Below are 20831 nucleotides of genomic sequence, written 5' to 3'. Positions count from 1 at the left end.
TAATGAATGTTTACTGAATTAAATTCTGTTCTGCCTGAGAGACAGAATAGACTCACTTTCCTATCTACTGTCCAACATTTCCCCCTTGAATTTCAGTTAGTACCGTGGCATGGACAACACAATTTGATTCACACTCGCACTTATTAGGTACACTGTTCTGTGGAAGATAGAAAGTTTAAATAAGACATGGCTCTCGTCTAAAATGAAAAAAATCAAGTTGCCAAAGAACTGTACTAGCTCCCTTGAGTTTTGCTTCCACCCCTGGGACCAGCACATGCTGCTCCACCTGGGCTCAAAAAACGAGCAATAATTTAAACTAGCAATCGATGTCTGCTTCTGTGAGTCAAAAATTATCTGATGCTCTTTTAAAGACAGCCTGTTACAGGCTGAAATAGTTCAACAGACTATCTCTAATTGCTGGTTCCAGCATACCATTTCTGGTTTTCCTATTTTCCCCAAAAATGACGTATTGCTTAGCATTACTGTGATTGCACATTTCCAATGGCACCTAAGGCACATGCATTCCATTTGTAAAATGGAAGCAAATAGTGAAACAATGATTTTTAAAAATGCAACATAAAGCCTTTCTAAGGGGCATAGAAAACAAAACTGGAAACTAGTGGTCATTTTATTACAGTACCATGCTTTAGCTTTTTGGAGTTCATAATCTGGCAAAAAAAATTTATTCTTTATATTACTTTTGAAAAACTCATTTCTAATGTTTGCTTTACTCTATAATTCTTCAAGGAAATAGCAGTGAGAGTGATGTTAAAATTTTATTTTGATAATTTCTGATGTGAATAAAAATGAAGAACAGATGAAAATTAAAAAGAAAAAAATTAATGATGAGGATCAACCATTAAAAATTTTCAGTGGATTTCAGCTACATTGTTTAGGGAGATCAAGAATAAGCAATGAATTCTTAGGAAGGGTCTCTGATCCTCCCATCATCTCTTTCCCAGTGCTTTTTTTTTTACCTTGAGATGCTTTTCCATTGCTGCAGTATCTTTCAATCGCTTCTTTTACATTGTGATTACATTTGAGAAGTTCATATAGTGCCTAAATCATAGAGAGAAAAAAAACTAAATGTCAATCATATGAAATTTCTATTTAACTCTGCAATTAAGAAAACATTTGAGCATTTGCTCAAACTAACGTCAAAGGAAATTAGGCTGAAGAAAATGAGCTTGAACTTTCTATCGCTTTACAGCAGTTATTCTGTCAAACTCTGTCCTGTCCTTTCATCTCTATCTCAGTTTTGCAGACAAATTTAGGCAGCTCTGAGAAAGCAAGTGGAGTTAGCTAGAATCTTGCTCTTCCAAATACATTCAATCTTTCCTTCCATCCCTCTTGAGGGGAGAGCATCACTGCTGCTCCTCTCAGTGCTTCTGATGATGCTGAAGGACTCCTTCAGAGCTCCCTCATCCAAGGGATGAAGGCTAGGTCAAAGTAGAAGTGGTAATGGTGCCAGTCTCTATGCATCATGAGGGAAGGTGAAAACTGTAGTTGCTGGCTACCATCTCCCCATATTTATTTATATTCAAGATCTAGGAGGAAATAATAAGCAGAACTGGTCTACAGCATGGCTCCCAAAGACATTACTAGCTGAGGTCTCACATAACACCAACTATTTACTTAAAATGTAAAATATACCAGTTGTGAGAATTTTCCAGTTTATTGCTGGGAATTTATATGTGAATCTGTGTAAAGATTTTTCTTTATGTTCCCTCTAGCTGGTGACAAAGAAATAAAAATAAGTGGTGGGTATGACTGCAAAAGTAGCTTGAAAGGAAGAAGCCCTTAAGCATACTATGGGGTTTAGAATGTTGTGGGAGCTCAAATAGTATGTTGAACTTGCAGACAGCATTTTCTCTCAGAAGATCAATTTGATATAAAATAAGGCTCAAAACAAGTCTCTATCATACAAAATACTTTGTTGCTAATCCCAAGAAAACTAAGAGCATATTCACTACTCAAAAACAAGCTTCTTTACTATTTAGACATGATGCATTTCAACAGAAAATAACCAAATACATACTTGTTCATTATCCCTTGTGTGTGTTCCCTCAGAAGTCTTATCCATCGTTTTTTCATTTCCAGTTCTTAAAGAAGTCTCAACAAGGTACTCTTTAACTTTGCTCTCCAGAACCACATCAGGAGTCCAGAGTAATTGATCTTCATTTTCATATACTGGTAAAGAAAGTTGATTTGTAAAGAAAGAATCCACTTATGAAACATGCGAACTATTCCTTAACTTACTTTATAGGAAATGTAACCAGAGGTGGATTTTGGATACCAGTAAGTTGCTCTGCTCATTGCAGAGCTCCTCTCACATTGGAAAGGATTGCCAATGGCTACTCTGGGTAGTTTTGTTGTTGTTTTGTTTTTTGGGTTTTTTTGGGGGTGGGGAGAAGGTGAGATAAGAGTGGAAACAAGGAGCTGTGGAGAAATACCAGGAAGAAGACTGAATGAACCACAGTGACTTCATCTTGTGAATCAATTGTGGAGCTAGCTCAATTCCCTTTCTATTTTATGGGTCTCATCTAACTTCTGTCTTGTGAACAAACCTTTTATAATCATGGGAAGTGGCAGAAAACTGTATTTCATTGTTTGAACCTACCCTTGCATAGCTGAGAAGCTGGACTACCTATTCCTTAAGAGATCCATAACCTACTAAAAATACAGTCAAGACTCAAAGACTGTTATAAGGAGTCTTCTTAAAATTTTACAACTCAAGTAACCCACATCTTTTCTGAAAACTGGTCCCATACTGGTCAAATGGTATTGTTTCCGAGTTCCTTTAATGGTTCAGAGACATTAGGGAGAGTGGGATACCTTTTTCTGAATTTAGGTAATTGCATCTTTTCACTCTTCCCCCTCACAACTTTGAAAGTCCCCAGTCTTTCCTCCAATTAGAAATCAGATGACCTAATGTTTCCTTTTAATTGGCCTTATTTGATTGTTTTTAATGTATAAAAGTCTGTCTCCCCATTTTCAGAGTCTATCCCTAAATCAAAGGGGAGGCTTGGCCCAGATTAGTTAGACAACTGGTATACTTTACTTAATACATCAAAATGCTCCAAAGCTTGAACCTTCATTTCCTCAGGCAATTCATTGTTTCTTATCTTCTCACAAGAGTGAGGGGAATACATCCCAAATTTTATGAAAATCTCAATAATAGGAACCCTTATAATATATAATAATATAATAAAAATAAACTGTGAAAATTCTCAGCCAAATTCCCTAGAAATTTGTGTCTTGTGAATTCATTGGGAAAATAAGAAATCAATCAACACGACCACACAGATGCTAATAAATTTGGTGGGATTTAAATACTCAAGAAAAGTATATTTCTCCTTCCCTAAGTTTTCCCCAACAGTCTTAAAAATTTCTTTGAAATTAAGATGTGATAAAGTATTACTCTTCTTAGACATCCCTAAGAAAAGTCAGTGCAATGAACTGACAAAACTGTCAGACCACAACCATAAAGGATAGTCATCACTGTACTTAAAAGGGAGTTCTTAAAAGTGACCAGGTAGTAAAGTAAGTTGGCTGATTTTTCACATGTAGCTCATAGAATGACTTATTAATTATACAAGAAAACTATATAAGTATTCAGTTCAAGTCAGACCTCTGGGAGAATAAAGGTAAAACCAATGAATTCAAAGAAAGTAGGCAGAATGTCACTTCTGACTTTTTGACATAAAATCATTCTACTGTGACCCTAGAGAGAACAGCTAGAGTCTGACACAAAAGCCACATTATAGCTTCTGTCAAGGCAGCTTTTCTCAACCACCTTGGAGCAGGAGAAGAAAAGCACGTCACAAGTGGCTGATGATGAAGATTCTGATTCTAAGACAGCCATGTTTCCACTGATCTAAATGTAATCCTGGCTAGAAGGTAGGGTCTGGAAGGGCAGGTAAAAAAAGAAGATTTTCCTCCTTCTCCATCCTCCTGACTCCTGTGCTCAGTAGTGTACATTATTTTTGATTTCCTGAGTTCAAAGGGGAAAAACAAATCAAGCTCAAGGAAATAGCACTAAATAAGATAGAGAAATATATCTTTATTTCCCACTATCTCACTGTAAAATTAAAATCATTCATCCCTTATTGTATTGCCATGTTTTGTTTTGTTTTGTTTTGTTTAAACTCTCACCTTCCATCTTAAAATCAATACTACGTATTGGTTCCAAGACTAAGGGCTAGGCAATAGAGGTTAAGTGACTTGTCCAGGGTCACACAGCTGGGGAAAATCTGAGGCCACATTTGAACTTAGGACCTCCCATCTCTAGGCCTGGTTCTCAATCCACTGAGCCATCCAGCTGCCCTCTTGTATTGCCAACTTTTAAATCAAGTTTACATTCTGTACATATTCTGATGTGAACAGATACAGAGAATAAGATAATTTCAAATTAAGTGGGGAAACATGGGAAAAGAATACTCCCCCAATCTTGAAATGTGGGAACGAACTAAATTAACTAAGCTAAATGAAATTAGCATTTTTAAGTACCTAGCAGGCGCTATGCTAGATGCTGGGCTTCCAAAGATAAAAGCAGCCTCTGCCAAATGTTCTAAACTACATGAGGACTAAAGCCAACTGGGTTGTGTATAATAATTTGGCGAATTTCCCTGATGGGAGGGCTACCACGCTGCCTAAGAAGGTATCAACCTATCGAGGCCAGAAAAACAGAGGTTAAAAACTTCCATATTGATCAGCACTAGCACCTGGTCTGGGAGTAGCTACTGTACTTCCAAAAGAAAGAAAAAGGAACAACTAAAGCATTTATGCTTGAGCAGCAGGTTAGCAGTGTGCAAAAAGTGCTCAACTGCAGTTGGTAAGTCTTAAATGGCAGATCTAACCATCCCAATTAAAATTAAAGCATCTTAGAAGCAACAAAGGTCATGGAATCTACCCCAAGCCTAAACAGGTATCTCTCCTGCCACACTCTCAACTAGGAAACACTTTTGAATAATTCTCCTGTTAGGAAGATTTTTCTTACTTTTGAATGGAAATCTGCCTTTAAGAAAATTTTTGCACTTTCAGTGCTCTTAGTTCTACCTCTTGTGGTCAAGGAAAGGAAGTCTAATTCTTCTTCTGTTCAGATATTTGAAAGCAGTGATTTAATTCCTTATTATTCCACTTGCCATTTCCCAAAGTCTTCTCTTCCCCAGGCAAAATTTTCTTTATACCTTCAAGTGATCCTGGGATGGCCTGATTTTGAAGCCCTTGACAATTCTGAATGTCCTTATCTGGACATACTCCCAGATTGTTAGGGTTATTCCTAAAGAGTCATTAAACTCTGAACCCCAAGCACTTGCCTGCTTAGCTTCTTCCTCCCTGCTCTATTTATGGGGCAACAAGTAGATTTTCCCTGTTCTTTCTTTTCAAGTGTCTTTTCCTTAATAAGTACTCAGAATCCACTGAAAAGATCATAGCTATAACATTCTCGAAACCTTAAAGATGATTCAAATCTGCCATTTTCTATTGGAGTGCAACTATGGAGAAACTTCTGTTGTACTAATTTGATATTTATGGGACCGCCTGGGCACAATAGTAGAAACATAACACTTGGATAATCAGGTTTTGAATTTGTTGGGGTTTTTTTAAGTTCCATTTGGACACTTTCTATAATGTTCGGACAAATCTAGGGCTTGGTACAAAGAAAAGCTTCCTAATAATTAGAAATTTCCAAAAGTGAAATGGGACTGTCTCAAGAGGTAATGAGTTCTCCACCCTTGGAAGTCTTTTAAGTAAAGGTCATTTGGGGAAATGATGTAGAATAAGTTAGACATGATGGCCTGATGTCCCTTCCTTCTGTGCTATCCTGCGATTCTGTGACTATCTTGACACAGCCATATATCATTGATCTGATTACCTAGCATCTGTCTTTATACTTCTGTGGCAGTTGGGCCATTTTTTATCTATAAAGTTTCATAGGGGTGAATTAATCAAGCAAAAGCCTTCAAAATCCGGAACCTTACCCTTCTCATTACCGATGTACTTTCCAAGATAGGGTGGAATTTCGGCTTGATATTGTAAACCCACCATTATTTCCTAAAAAAAAGGTTAGGAGGAAAAAAAGAGCTTAGTGTTATGCTGAAAATAAATATTCACTATCAAGTAACTTAAGAAATACAATTTCACACAGTTCAAAAAAGAGAAATTATATTTTTGTTTTAAAACTAGCTAAAAAAGACACTAAAACAAATGGTCTGACGTGATTATTGGTCATTCCATTTACCTTCCTTAAATCTTCAGATGAATTACCAGCATCTGCTTCAACATCTTCACCCTCTGATTCTTTATCACCATCATAAGTAGTGTTAGCTTTACACATGCCAGAAAAAAGAGAAAAAAAGTTAATTTATCAGTTTAGAAGGAGCTTATGGACAATAACACAAAAGCACAAAATGTTCTGACTCTAACAGTCTAAAAGTATGTCTTTATATATTAACTAATACGGGACATTAAACATGCCAAGAAAAAATATTCTGTTCTTATAATAAAATAAACCTAATGCTGTGCAACTATGCATATATTTTTTGTAAAATTAAAATCAAGTCTGCATAATATTTATTTAAAATTTAGAGCACTCTAAATTGTTATTATAACCCAGAAACTGAGACACCTACTATTAGAACACCCTTATGCCCTTCAGAATAATGTTATTTCTAACTCTTTAGAAAAACAGCTGGATAACTCAAATTAATTTTTTACACTTTGATATAAGGCAAGTCAGATAATTTTATACTACATATGAGGAAAGATATAAGGGATATTGGTGCCATTTCCATTCTAAGACTTATTTAATGCTTTTGAGCTTTGATATACTCCAACTGGTATACTCTCAACATTCAGAGAAGAAAGAGCCAAATAAAATGGCATCAATAATAAAGATATCATTTTGAACACTGAAGGATTTTCAAAATCAAGGTAGTAAGAGGGCTTTTCTGCACCAACAAAAAACTTCTGTGAAATTTCATGGTTGAACCAAGACTAGTTACCATAGCAACAGATGAGTCTGAGGACAGAAACATAAAGATAATACAGCAAGACTAGGTTAATTTATTTATTTAAAAAGGCATCATATTTTTCCTATGCCATGACAAAAAAATAAAATATTTGAGTTATACTAGCATTTGGGTGGAATTTGAGTAGTCTTTTAAGAATCCTAAATATAAAGCTACGAAACCCAAGAAAATTTCATCAACCTACAGCAATAAAGCTATAATTAACCAATAATTATTAGTTTTCCTACATCTTAAAGGCCGAGGGAAGAAATCTGTAGCTTCATGTGAAGTCACTGATGGCGTTAGATCATCAGCAGAAGACTGCGTTTCTTCATCATCACCTGACAAGAGGTCTTTTGCTATTTCCTCCTACATGAAAAAGGCAGACTACAGTTAGAAGTGAGTAAATTTCATTAGAATTTTTTAAATCATCTCTTAAAACGTCATATTCTGTACAAATTAAGAATTGCTTGAAACTAACTAAGCTTTGAAAAAAGAGGATTACAAATTCTCCTGTAGTCTTGGTCTAAGAACTATAACTATGATCTCAACTGAAGCTTAGTTATATTTCGCCAACTTACTGTATTAATTTCTAATTCTTGAAAACTCTGAACAATAGTATTCTTACTGTTGAATCTGCAAAAATTCAGAAAGTAAGCCTGAAGCAGTAAACTGATTTTTAAGATGGACTTCCATTAGAAACAATACCTAACACACAAACGTGAAATGAAAATTGCCCAAAATCACCAAAATATTTTCAACTATCAAAAAAAAAGGGGGGGGTGGGGAGTGGTCCTACGCAGATGTTTAAAAAAAAAGATGAAATAAAAGTTACAATTATTCCTTACCTTCATATGATATAACTTCTACCTTATACTGTAGTTTGAAGATTTATCAGACTACAGAAAAAGAGCCAGCTAACTCCATATATCTGAAGTCCAATTGAAATCCCCTTTGGATATTAAAAACCTGATGAATTCTTATCAATTACCTTTAACTGTATTTAATTCAATATTTCAATGTTACCATTTAAGACTTTAAAACTTCTTTATAAGCACAACACAAGTAATCTGTACCTTTAAAAAACACAGAATTATGAAGCAATAACTTTATTAATGGACAAGACAAATTCAAATGATGAACATTATTAGAAGCTTCATTAATGACATAAAAATAACCCAGGAAACTTGGAGTGTGAAATCTTTTTCCTTCTCCTTCCTCTGTATACAGATTACAATTCTTGAATTTTGATACAATGAGAAGAGGGATGCTATTGCTGCCTCTCTTTAGAATGTCCTTTGTGTACAGGGGTAATCTAGGTAGCATCTCTCTGATTTTGAAGCAATTAGATCAAGATATTTTAGGCCAGTAGCTATTACATTGGGGAGAGGAGGGGAAGGTTATGTCCTGTTGGGAACATTAAGAGGGACTTGAATCTGAGAGAACACCAACATCTCCTACTTTTGGACCAGTATGTCACTGATCCAAAGCTGAATATACTGGATTTTTAACTTGCCTAAACCCCATCAACTGGGTTAAAAGTTTTATTCCTAAAGGGCATGTTAATTTCAGTTATCACCATACTTGGGTTTCTTTAAGATTATAAATTGCAGATGTATCTAAGTTTAGATACATTGTACCCATCATAATGACGCCCAAGCCATGAGTGAATTCACAAGCTCAAGTTGAATTGTATAAATAATTACTGTCTATAAATTATTTGTGACCAAAAAAAAAATCCATCAATCAACAAGTATGAAGTACCAACTATGTTGCAGGTACTGTGCCAGGTGCTAAGGGATACAAAGACAAAAGTAAAACGGTCCTTACCCTCAAGGAACTTGCATTCTTATTTAAGATGAAGCAAACATCAGAGAAATATATAATAAGCAACACTAGAATGTAAATTCCTTGAGGACAAGGGCCATTTCACTTTTGTTTTGTAGCTTCAGTGTCTAACATAGTACCTAGTCAAATTATGCTGAACAGATCATATCCATGTAAATGAAAAATAATCAAGAGACAAAGATAATCAATTTTTTTTTTCTAAAACCCTTACCTTCCGTCTTGGAGTCAATACTATGTATTGGCTTCAAGGCAGAAGAATGGTAAGGGTAGGCAATGGGGGTCAAGTGACTCGCCCAGGGTCACACAGCTAGGAAGTGTCTGAGGCCAGATTTGAACCTAAGACCTCCCGTCTCTAGGCCTGGTTCTCAATCCACTGAGCTACCCAGCTGCCCCCGATAATCAATTTTTTAAAATTTTAAATGATGATACCTAGACCTAGTGCCAACTTACCTTGTCCAGTGTCATATCTGGTAGTTCATCTGCAAGTTCACTTGGGGAGCTATTTGCACTGGAACCTGCTATTCCTGGAATTGCCGATTCATAGCCATAGAATGCCAGCAAATCTTCCAAAGGCATATTTCCCTCCTTGTAAAGCAAAAATAAAAACAACACATATGTATTCTGCAAAGACAGTGTACTACTGAATCACAAGTGAGCAAAATATCTTTACTATTTATTTAGCGCATTCTAAAAAGCACAAAAACAAACTATGTGATTTAGAGAGCATCAAAAGAACAAAGTAATTAACTACAGTTGAGGTGATGAGTTCAATATACTATTGCAGAGAAGACCACAATAAAATGAAATTTCTCAACTAGTTAGTTTTTGGATGGATGCTTTTCATTTTATATTTCACTTCAAAGATGACTCTTGTTAAAGCTTCCATTGAACCAGTTGCTTAAGGTGCCACTGGCTTAGATTGCTTTTGATTTTCTCCTAATTGTTACTGGCATTATATTAATTGCTATGTCCCTATACTCTGCTTTTCTTTATCCATCAGTGTATGTTTCACTCTGATTAGAAAATGTCCAGCTGAAAAATGCTGCTGAAAGTTGATTAACAAATCTTGTTCTGGCTATTATATGAATGAAAACATTTTCATGTTACTGATGTGAAACTACAGTTGTCTGATACAGAATTCTCTCTGATCACCTATAGCAGTTGACACCACTGACTCAACCCTCCCTCTTGAGTCTCTCTCTCTTTCAATGATACTACTCTCTTCCTAATACTCCTCCTACCTCTCTGTTTCTTGTCTTCTTTGCTTATTCTCTTCTGTCAAAGTAGTGTAAGAGTCCTTCAATTTTCCATTCGTGGCCCTCTAACATCTCCCCCCCAGGGTTTCTGTCCCCCATTTCCAACTGTTTGCTGGACTTTCCACTTGTATGCACCACCATTCCTTAAACTTAACATGTACAAAACTTATTATCTTCATCCAAAACCTTCCCTCTCCTAACTTCCATATTTCTGCTGCAAGCCCCATCATCCTCCTAGTCATAGAGACTCATAACCTTGGGAGTCAAATGGAAACAAATTGGATAGAAGGAACTGTTGCAGACATTTGTGCAACTATTTAAGGAAAGACTTGCTTGCAGAGAGAGAAGTCTGTGATGGAGAAAAACACTGTCCAAGACATCTTCTCATGTAGGGCCTATGGAAATATGATGGGAGACCACCTAAGTTGACCAGACTTGAAGAATGAAGCTCTTGGGAAGTCTGATGAGAAATGGAACATTGATCAGTATTGCTCCTCCCCAAAAGATAAAGAACTGTGGTACCATCAATCAAGGCAGGGGAGCCAGAAATTAAACTACCATCATGAGAGCAAAAGCTGTGAAGCCGAGTTGTATTCTGTTACAAATGGTAGAGATGGACATGTACATGCTAGATACACTCAAGAAATGATTCTCAGCCCTGGGCCCCCAAAGAGCCACATCATTTCTACCAATGGAAAAGTCAATAAGCAAACATATCTCTTAATATTAATAGGCGTGGTACAAAGTATTACATGAGACTTGAGTTCAGATCTAAATGTTGTCAGGTTTGTTTGATTATATGTCAAATTTTTTTGTTGAGAATATTCATGGTTATTAAATGCCACTGGTGACTGTATAATTCTGTTGAGCTCCTATATGTTAATTTCTGAATCTTATGATCAGAAATTAAAATATAATTGAAAGCATATGTTGCAATAGTACATACATTTAAAACTCTAGTCTCATATAATACATAATGCTTCATATATATATATATATTTGGACTGTGCAAACTTGCTTCTCCTTATATCATCAGTTTGTTCTCAGCTGGACCAACTCCCTGCCAATCACTTTTAATCTACCCTTCTCCTCAGCCGTATTATAATACCTCTTCTCCCTCTAGCCGCTATATAATCCATTTCTAAGACCTGTTAATTCTAGCCTGCAAGTATCTCTCTCTTTGTACCATCACACCTCTTCAGGCTCATTACTTGTACATAAACAATTCTAACATAATTCTACAAGATTCTTTTGCCTATGAAGGATCGTCCCCGCCCCAGTGCATTCCTCACACCCCTTCCAAAGTAATCTTACTAATATAACAGTCTGATCACATCAATACCTGGTTCAAAATCCAGTAAGTGGCTCCTCAATGTCTCTAGACTAAAACATAGACCTGTCCTGCCATTCAAAGGCCCCCCATCATCCATCCACAAACTATTTCCCAGACTCATGTCACCCCATTTTCATTCCCAGGTTCACAATGTAAACAACTGGCCTCAACCTCACTGTTGCTCCACTCCATCCTGTGCACTGCTTCTTGTGCATCTATACAATCTGTCTCCTCTGCCTAGAAAATGTTTCCTTGACTTTCCTGTCCCAAGGTTCAACTTACAATACACCTTTCCCTCATGAAAGCTTCCTAGATAACACAAAAGGCAATGACTCACCCTTCCCCATAGTTCTCCTCTCTTTCTCTGCATTCATTCTCTCCTAGTTAGCATCAGTTCTTTGGATCACTCTTCCCCACTAGACTGTGAGTTTCTTGAAAACAGTCCTTTATCTTCTTTGTCCCAAGCATCTAGCACAAAATCCTAACCTAGGAGGTGCTTAGCAAACATCTGAACTGAAATAAATTTACTATGATCACTGAAACAAGACGGCATTGAAGTACAGCAAAGGGAAGTTACTTGTCTGAAGTCATAAAATTGATTCTGACAATGTCAATCTCAGTCATTGCTTTCTTTCAGTCACTAAGCCACAGTGGCCTAAATTATTTTGAAACTGTCATATTTTATTGTAACTAGAAATCATTTTGAAACTATTACCTAATTGTAGACAGTTGTTTCTTCATTAAATAGTTTTAAAGGCACATCAAACCAAACTTTTGTTTGCTCTATTTCCTTAGTTACTATTTTAACTCTAACATAGAAAGAGATGGTCTAGAGTTTAAGAAAGGTATAGTGGAAAAGCTCTCATTTTAGAGTCAGAGGACTTGGCTCTTAATCTTGATGCTGCTGTTTATACCTGAGTGACCTTGTATAAGTTACTTTCTCAGTGACCTTTAGTTCTCTCATCTGCAAATTGAGGGAGATGGACTAGATTACCTCTAAGGTCCCTTCAAGTCCTAAATCTATGATTCTCTTTTAACTAATTTATCTGTAATGTATGGCAATGTATATGACTAAATTCCAAACAAATGTCACCCACCTGATTTAATAATTTACATGTCTTTGTGCATCAGAATCTATATGTGATTCTGAAAAGTTGATTTATTGGTTTATGTATTTTTGTACCTATGATCTAAAGAATACAGTCCATTTTGGGAATTAATCATGATACAAATGGAAAGGATTCTGATTTCTGACAAGCAGATATATCAAAAGCATCTAGAATGGGGTATTGTTAAAATGTAGCACAATCTGGCATTCTTAAAAATCCGTTAAGCACTATAGAAGTCAGAGACAGAAAAGTTGTTTTCCTCTATTGGTCAGTTACTCAATACAGAAATTTTACCAGTCTAGAGCTGAAGCAATTAGGTACTTAAAAAACTAAATGAGTTTATCCAGTGAATCAGTAGTAGAACCAAAGATTTTTAATAAAGTTTCCTATTCCAGGGATTCGAATGCCTTTAAAGGCATTTTATTAACTCCAATTTAATTTTAAATGTTCCATTTCCTAATTGTGTAATTTACTGGTTTTCACTGATCTTAAAAAGGCTTGAAGAACTTTTCTTCAATAGATCTGTCTGTTGAATTCAACAGTTATATAGATTTTTAAAAATGAAAACCTCCCCTAAAGACTTTAATGTTAGAATTAAGAACATTTTAAATTCATGCTTTAAAATGAAAGAGTATTTAAATGACAGGAACAACATTGAAGCAAAACGTATTCATTTAAGTTAAACTCCTCTCTGACCAAACTTTTACAAGAGCCATAAAAAGGTTTGACTATTAGTGTTCCTGGTAACACTTCTTGTTATCTACAGAAGACACTAAAAATGATGCTGAACTCAAAAAGAGTGACAAGTAATAATTAATGGGTCCAGGAATAGTCAAAAATGTATTAAACATGTCACTTATGAAAATGTTGATGCTAAAATAAAATAAGAACTCATAAGAATGTCATGTGTATAAAGTTACTGAACAAAGTATAAACATGGTGCTTTCCTATTGTTTATATGTCTCTACCTCTACTATTCTATTTCTCCCAAGAAAGTCCTACTGCAATGCCTCATGGTGGCTTGGAAGTGCCTAATGGAAGTTCTAGAAGGTCCAGGTGGGAGGGTGAGGGGGAGGTATTAACAAAAGGCCTCCTGATTGGCTACTGTTTATTGTCAAAGGACTAGTCCAGCTAAATTTAAAACTCTTCCAGCAGAATAGCAGCAGGGAGATGTTTTTTAATCCAAATCAACCCTAAAAGACCATCAATGTAATTAAAGAAGGGTTTCAATCCATATTAGTGGAGGAAGTATCCATACCAGTGAAATGACAGATTCTAGAATTATCTAGTCTGTTTAACTTTATTTAGTGTTATTGCTAAAAACCCACTAATTCTTCATAATCAAATATCCTTTAAAAATACCCAAGTTTGAGAAAGTCCTACTGATCTGGCACTGTGTGCTTGCCTTAGCTCCAACCAATAAACCTCTCTATCTGCTTTCTGCTACCCCCAATCTCCAGCAGAGAGAGAACCAAAATCAACTGGGCATAGAAAGATAAATATCTCTATGGGCTTGCATTTTGGGGTTTTTTGATCTACGAACCTCATGGTGCATATCAACGCAGAGTAGATAATTTTATTAGTGGGAATTTCCAAATAAAATGAAAATCATGGAGATGGCATCATGTTTTGCTCTGTGAATGGCTAAATGGAAATAGAATAGTTAACACTATAAACTAAGAGATTATGTCCTATACCTCTTTGGATTTTCAGTCTAGCACATACTGGGAACTCTGTTATTCATAATGATTTTCTCCTTTAACTCTTCAAATGAATACTTTTTCCTTTTAACTTTGTAAAAGGTTCATTAAAACATAGGTCAAACCAGTTGTTGAAGTGGACCCTGCAGAAATAAGACTACCTTCCCACCTAGGAATCTAAAATAAGATGATGTGGAAACTCCCTACATGAACACAGAACAAACAAGACCATCCCAGATAGAGTTTGAGAGTTTTCTAATACTCAGTGAAGTCTTAAGTCATGAACAGAAATGTGATTTAAACTTCAAGCTTCCTGACTCCAAGTTTAATGCTTTATCCACTACCTCATGATATGTGTAATCTACAGGAGGATGGTAAAACTGGTTTTAAAAATTTGTAAGCTTGGACATTTTGGGTATTAACTTCCTATCTTAAGCATTCCAAGATTTAATATCGATTTATACATGTAAATTTTTGGACAAAACAAACAAACAAAAAAAAAAACAAACTCCACTGTAATCTTCTAAAGAAAAACTGCAGGAAGAACATGATTATATATCTATGTAACACAACACTGAAAAACAAAAATGAGTCATTGTGAAAAAACACTCAGTCACAGAAAAGAGTTCTGATAAATTTTCAATGATTTCATACTATTTTAAGACTCAAAACTTAAATATAAGAAATTTGCCTCCATTATTTTCTGTCTGGGAGGAATGGATTGTCCTTAAAGGCATACAAGCATATCTAAGACAGAAATCAACATGTTACAAGTCAAACTTTCACATTTGGGAGGATACTGCTCAATAACATGTGAAAGATAGACTTATGTTTTCCCCCTTCCCCCTCCAACTTCTGCCCCTTATATCAAGCAAAGCAAGCTGCTTTCTAACTCCTAAATAATGTGTGAGAGTTAAACTGCTACCCTGGCAACCTGATTTTCAACTTTATGCTATGGCTCTGCTGCCATGGGCCAGAGCTACTTAATAAGCGTGGCTCACAAACTCTTCTGCACTTAAAGGAAGAATGGACATACTTTTGAAAGATAGTGAGAAGCTAGCCTCGTCAAGGTCCAAAGCTGAATTGCAGTAAAGAAGTTCAACAGGTAGTTGAGTATTTGTTCTTATCAACTTCGTCACCAAATAAATACTGTGAAGTCATTCTACCCATCTTCCCAGTAGGGTAATAAAGAAAGGATAATTTTCTTCTTGTATCAAAAGGAGCATTTCTTAACAGTTATATCTCCAAATTTCCAGTTTACTTTGCTTTCATGGGAAATGAGTAGAATATATATCAAACATCTGTTCAAACATCAGATTTGTCAATAAAATATAGAAACTAAACACTTCTAACTGCATCAGTGCAGTGGGATAGGAGGAGATGAATATTCAACAATAGAAGACAGAACCTGAGGTTCTCTTCCCTGCCCTGGGGCTGATCTCAGAGAGACTGAGACCTTTGAATTTCTCTGTCTATGGCACGAGGGTAATAATACTGCCTCCTCAGACCAGAAGGCTATTTGGAAGATAAATGATGAAATACACATGAAGTCCTTTGAATTCTCGAGGAGAAGGGTGCTATATAAATCCTGAGTATTATCAGTGCTATTAATAAGGGATGTTACTAAGAGAATAACCATCACTCTGATCTGAGGTCAAAATATACAAATAAAGAGGCTAGTTTTAGGTAGATGGAGCTTTATGTGCTCAATGTAGCAACCAAGTTTGAATAATAGTAGACATTTAAATATGACACTGAAATACAAAAAAAGCTCATAAGTATCATGCCTACTAACTATTTACAATTAGAAGGAAAAATTAGTCCTACCTTCTCTCCTCCCTGCCCACATACATACATACATACATATATATGCACATAACACACTCAAATATACTAAGATACATTAAATAAAGAACTGAAGTAAAAAAGAATTTTTAAAAACAAAATATCCTTTGTATATGAAGCCTCTTAAACCAAGGTAAAATTACCTTCTAAAAGATGAATGTATTCCCTATCTATAGATATACACATTTTTCTCTTATCAGTTTAGACATAGGAAAAATGGATACATGACATAACATTCAGTTCTTTCTTGAACCTCTTATTCATTTGAAATATTCAATAAAAATTTTTTCAATAATGTGGACAAGCTCCAGGAGCTAGCACCCTAAGAAAATAGCTTCCCCTATCCATTCCATTTCATTGATATGTTTAAAAGTTGCTCTTTATGGCAAATATATTGATTTTGAAAAAAATGAAAATGAAAAATAGGGCACTTTACTAAACACTTCTAACTGCATCTGTGCTTTACTGTTTAAAAAACTTTACTGTTTTTTAAAAGATGATTTTAGGGATTATTGTACTGATCAAACACTTAAAAGTGAAGTACAGTGTATCCTCTTTAAATGTTTTAGAAGAATTCCCTATCTGGCAAAAAAATCAGGGCTAAAGATCAGTAAGGTAGCATGAACATCTAGAAAGAATACTAGACTGGGATTCAAGAGACCTACATTCTAATTTGACCTGCAAATAACTAACATGTGATCTTACTCAAGCCACTAAGAACTGTGATTTGGTTTTTTCAGCTATATTAAGTCACCATACTACCTCACAGACGTAATGTAAGGATAATAACAGTGTAGGAATTATAAACTCTGCTCTAAAAAATGTAAAATGTTACAGCAGACTATAAGACTATTAAAGAATGTCTGATATCACTGGGCAAAATTCTTTATATCTTTCCACAATGAGCTTAGTTAACATTTTTAAACTTCTTTATGTTGAATAGTACCACAAAATAATCTTTCCTACCTTTTCTAAATCTTCAATTTCAGAACTGAAGTTTTTGCCCTCATCCATCATTTCTTCTTCTTCAAGAGTTCTTTCGTCATCATAGTCATGTACCAACATTTCAGCAGTAGGGTCAAAATCATGATCTTCAGAAGACAAAGACCCAACTATAATAAAAATAAACCAAGTCACTTTATATATCCATAAAACACTTACAAAGTAAAAATGTGTTCTCTAAACCATAGATCTAATGTTTCATTAAGTTAATTTATGTGTAGCCTATATAAGAAAGCATTCTACTTCTAGAAAGAGTCTCAACTTAGCATATACTAAACACAAGATCCCTTTAATATTACTTAAGCTTCACCCCCTAGAGAAAAGGCACACTACTTCTTTGGCTTCTTTAAAGAAGCTGGTTTAGAAACAGGCAGGGTGGTGCATGTGCCTGAAACAACACTCACTCTGAGAAGCAGAGTACATAGGTTCAGATCTTGCCCATGACACTGATTTTTGCCATTTGTGTAGCCTCAGGCAAGTTATTTAAACTTTCTGGAACTTGGTTTCCTCTTCTGTGCCTTGAGAAGCTTGGACTAAGGCCTTCTAAGGGCTCTCTATAGACAGTCTAGAGTAGTATCTCAGAAGCCCCAATAAGTGATTTTTTTCTTAACTTGACAACATCAAATTTACTTAAAAGTCTGAATAAAAACAAAGCCAAACTTACTTAAAAGTCTGCACAAATAAAAACAAAAATCAGAATGTAGACTTCACGAGGGCAAAATTCTATCTGTCTTCCCACAGTTCTTTGTACTTAAAATAGGTGTTTAACAAATGAGGAAATAAGCATCATTAAAATCCACTGCCTTTTAAAGATGATTTAGTTTATACAAGCAGAAAACATTTCTCAAACATAAAACAAAACAATTTCTTAAAACCTGGCTTGTTATGGGATACACTATCTGTGTATATTTTCTTTAAAACTGTTGTTGCCACAGCAATTTGTTCTTTGAAAACTCACTTTTTCATTTGCGTAAAGCCTCAATGTTATAGTAAAATAAAACTGTTGTTATAAATCTTATTTTGTACTATATGTTAAAATTAAATGATAAAAAATTTAAACATTCTCAAGGATTATTTGGAGGAAAAGTGTATTATTAAAACATTTTTTTCACAGCTTGCACCATTTGTTCATATCTCTTACATAAAAATTAAACCAAAGCAATAGAATTCTTCAGCAAGTTAAAAAAAACTGGTGAAGTAAAATCCTAGAAGCACAATGTTACTTAATTTTTTTAAATGGTTTTCCTTCCACTTGTTTCACACTAGTATTTCATACAACTAGAACAATTATTTTCCACCATTTAAAAATCCCAGAATCATTTCATCGTTTTTGCTGACTTCATAAAACCTCAACCAACATTTCTAAAAGTTAATACAACTGCTAGAGAATGTAATTCTTTTAAGTATACTTCTGTAATGATAACATTTTTAAAAATGCTTAATGAGATGGCTCTACCTATGAGAACATTAAAGCTTTGGGGGATCATGAAGTAATTTTTTTTGTTTTTCCTGAGAGAAGTATGAATTTGAATGGCTCAAAATCAAAATACATGCCACTAAATTCTGTTTTTTAAGTAACTCCTGGGAACTTCTCCCATATTCTAGAGCTCCGAGGTTTAATTACATTGTGTCCTCCCAACCATATTCCATAGTAATTTCAGAGCATAGATTCTATATGTCACTTTCAACTGCAAAATTATATGATACTGATCCTAAAGTTCTCTGGTAGACCAATAATCTGGTACAATGTGCCTGCAATATATAGGAGTTGCTTAATTTAAAATAAGATGTATTCTATTTAGTTACCAAGACAATGTCTTGTCATCAATTTCATTTTTCTTTTCACCTAGGTATATCTACACAATACCAGACAGCTAAACTAAAAAAAAAAAAAAAACTAAAACAACAAAAAAAAGCAATTTCATCATCATCATCATCATCTAAGGAAGAGTCAGCAGCATGAAATTGGTCTTAATTTTACTTTCTTTTCCTAAACACAAATTATCACAAACAAAAGCATAAAGCACAGACTCAGTTGTTGTTCACAACTGTAATATTCTTATAAAACCACTTAGTAAAATTTGTCAACTTGAAGTGTTTTGCTCACTAATAACCTTTCTATCTTCATGAAGTGGTATCTTTGGTTAAATGTCTTTTCTTTGAATTTTTAGAGTTAATCTAGAATTGTGAGAATTCCAAGTAAATGGAATATATACTGATTGAAGTTGCTTTGTGTTTTATCAGTTTATGCCAAAAGACTTAGTAAATAAGAATTACCCTCTGCTGGTTTAAGTTTTAAAAAACATTTTCCAGAATATATTCTAGTTGACAATTATCTTTAAATACCTTTGTACCATACTAAAACTGGCTTACTTAAGTGTAATGTTATCTAATCCACCACTAACTTCAAATATTAAGTAATTTGGCAATAAATTACTTAATGTTACTTATAGATATCTGTTTAGATAAAGGATGGTACTCAATTAAATGTCAATAGTTTCTGATTCTACTGAGATCACTTTAAAGTGTCACCTTTTTGGTTCCCTCTTACTTCTTCCTTTATTAGATTTTTCCTTTATCATCAGACTCAGAGCTCAAAGGGAATTTAGAGATCATCTAATCTAACTTTCTCATTTTCTAGATGATACTCAGAACAGTCAACCTAGGTTTCCAACAAAAATTTTCAATTCGTGTGAGAATCGAAATAAGTGGGAAAAGGGGGCTGTGTTATAGCATCCACAGTCCATCCAGAAGAAATAATTGTCAAAATTTAATTTTTGAGTCAATCTTTTTAAAAATCACAAAGCAAAATCTGATTTTAGTAGACTGAACACTATTCCAAGCAAACTTTCTAAAGGAATGTTTACTAGACCTGCCCCAAATTTGATGGCTAAAAGTCAAGACATATACTATTTAAAAAGCAAACATTCATTTTTGTTACCTATACGCTTAACTTCTGTGGAACTAAAGGTGAATTTTCCCAACTGGTCCCGTTAAAAAAAAAAAAAAGTCATAAGAAAAAGACTACGACTGTTTGGTTCCTCGAACAATTAACTCATAGGACACAAAACAAAACGGAAGGGCCGATGAGAGCATCTAGAGAGAGTTTGCAGTTGGGGGGAATGCCTCGGGCCAGAGCTTCTCCAAGCCCCGTTACCACTCGCCGCCCGCCGGGACCACGGAAGGGGGAAGGAAACGGGACAAACCTGGGCTCGAACTTCCAAAGGAAGCCTGGAGAGGAGACAAGAAGAAATAAAGAGACGTGGGGTTAGGGCAGACCGGCCAGGGGGCTGACGGCGCCCAGCCCCAAGAGGAGCGGCGCGCGGCGGGCTCCAGGGGAGGGGGAGGCGGGGCCCAATGCAGCCCCGCATCGGCCGCAGCCCGCACCGGAGCCGGAGCCGCAGCTGCAGCCGCAGCCCAGCCCCACCGTCCCGGCCCGCTCCCCCACCCCCACTCCCCGGCCTCCTCTTCCTCCCCAAGTCCCCAGCGCCCCAGACCCGCCGCAGGCCTGGGGGTGGGGGTGGGGGAAAGGAGCCCGGCGCGAACCGGCAACTTCCAGCCGCCCTTTTCGCTCAGGAAGTTACCAAGCTTCGGAGAAACGAAACCGGCGCAAGGAGCTGGTGGCGGTGCCGCCGCTACCCGCGGTCCCCTCCTGGGTATGGTCGCCTCCCTCCGACCCCGCCGTCGCGGGAGCCTCCCGACCCCCCATTGTAACAACGCCACACCTC

The 20831-nt window shown here is 35.9% G+C and overlaps 1 protein-coding gene across 1 annotated transcript in view; it reads right to left on the bottom strand.

Moving 5' to 3' along the window:
* The window catches only part of MIER3 (MIER family member 3), a 37572-nt gene that overhangs the window by 7437 nt on the left and 9304 nt on the right, over positions 1-20831 (bottom strand). Inside the window, exons 3-10 of the mRNA XM_044681054.1 lie at positions 20310-20828; positions 17068-17213; positions 9309-9443; positions 7259-7379; positions 6242-6327; positions 5982-6054; positions 2039-2190; positions 978-1059 (exon numbers count right to left, since the gene is read on the bottom strand). Coding sequence (XP_044536989.1) covers positions 978-1059; positions 2039-2190; positions 5982-6054; positions 6242-6327; positions 7259-7379; positions 9309-9443; positions 17068-17213; positions 20310-20828 — 1314 coding nt within the window. The remainder of the gene's footprint in view (positions 1-977; positions 1060-2038; positions 2191-5981; positions 6055-6241; positions 6328-7258; positions 7380-9308; positions 9444-17067; positions 17214-20309; positions 20829-20831) is intronic.

Source organism: Gracilinanus agilis, chromosome 1 (genome assembly GCF_016433145.1).
Source record: "Gracilinanus agilis isolate LMUSP501 chromosome 1, AgileGrace, whole genome shotgun sequence".
Lineage (NCBI taxonomy): Eukaryota > Metazoa > Chordata > Mammalia > Didelphimorphia > Didelphidae > Gracilinanus > Gracilinanus agilis.
This window is presented reverse-complemented; position numbering and strand designations above follow the sequence as displayed.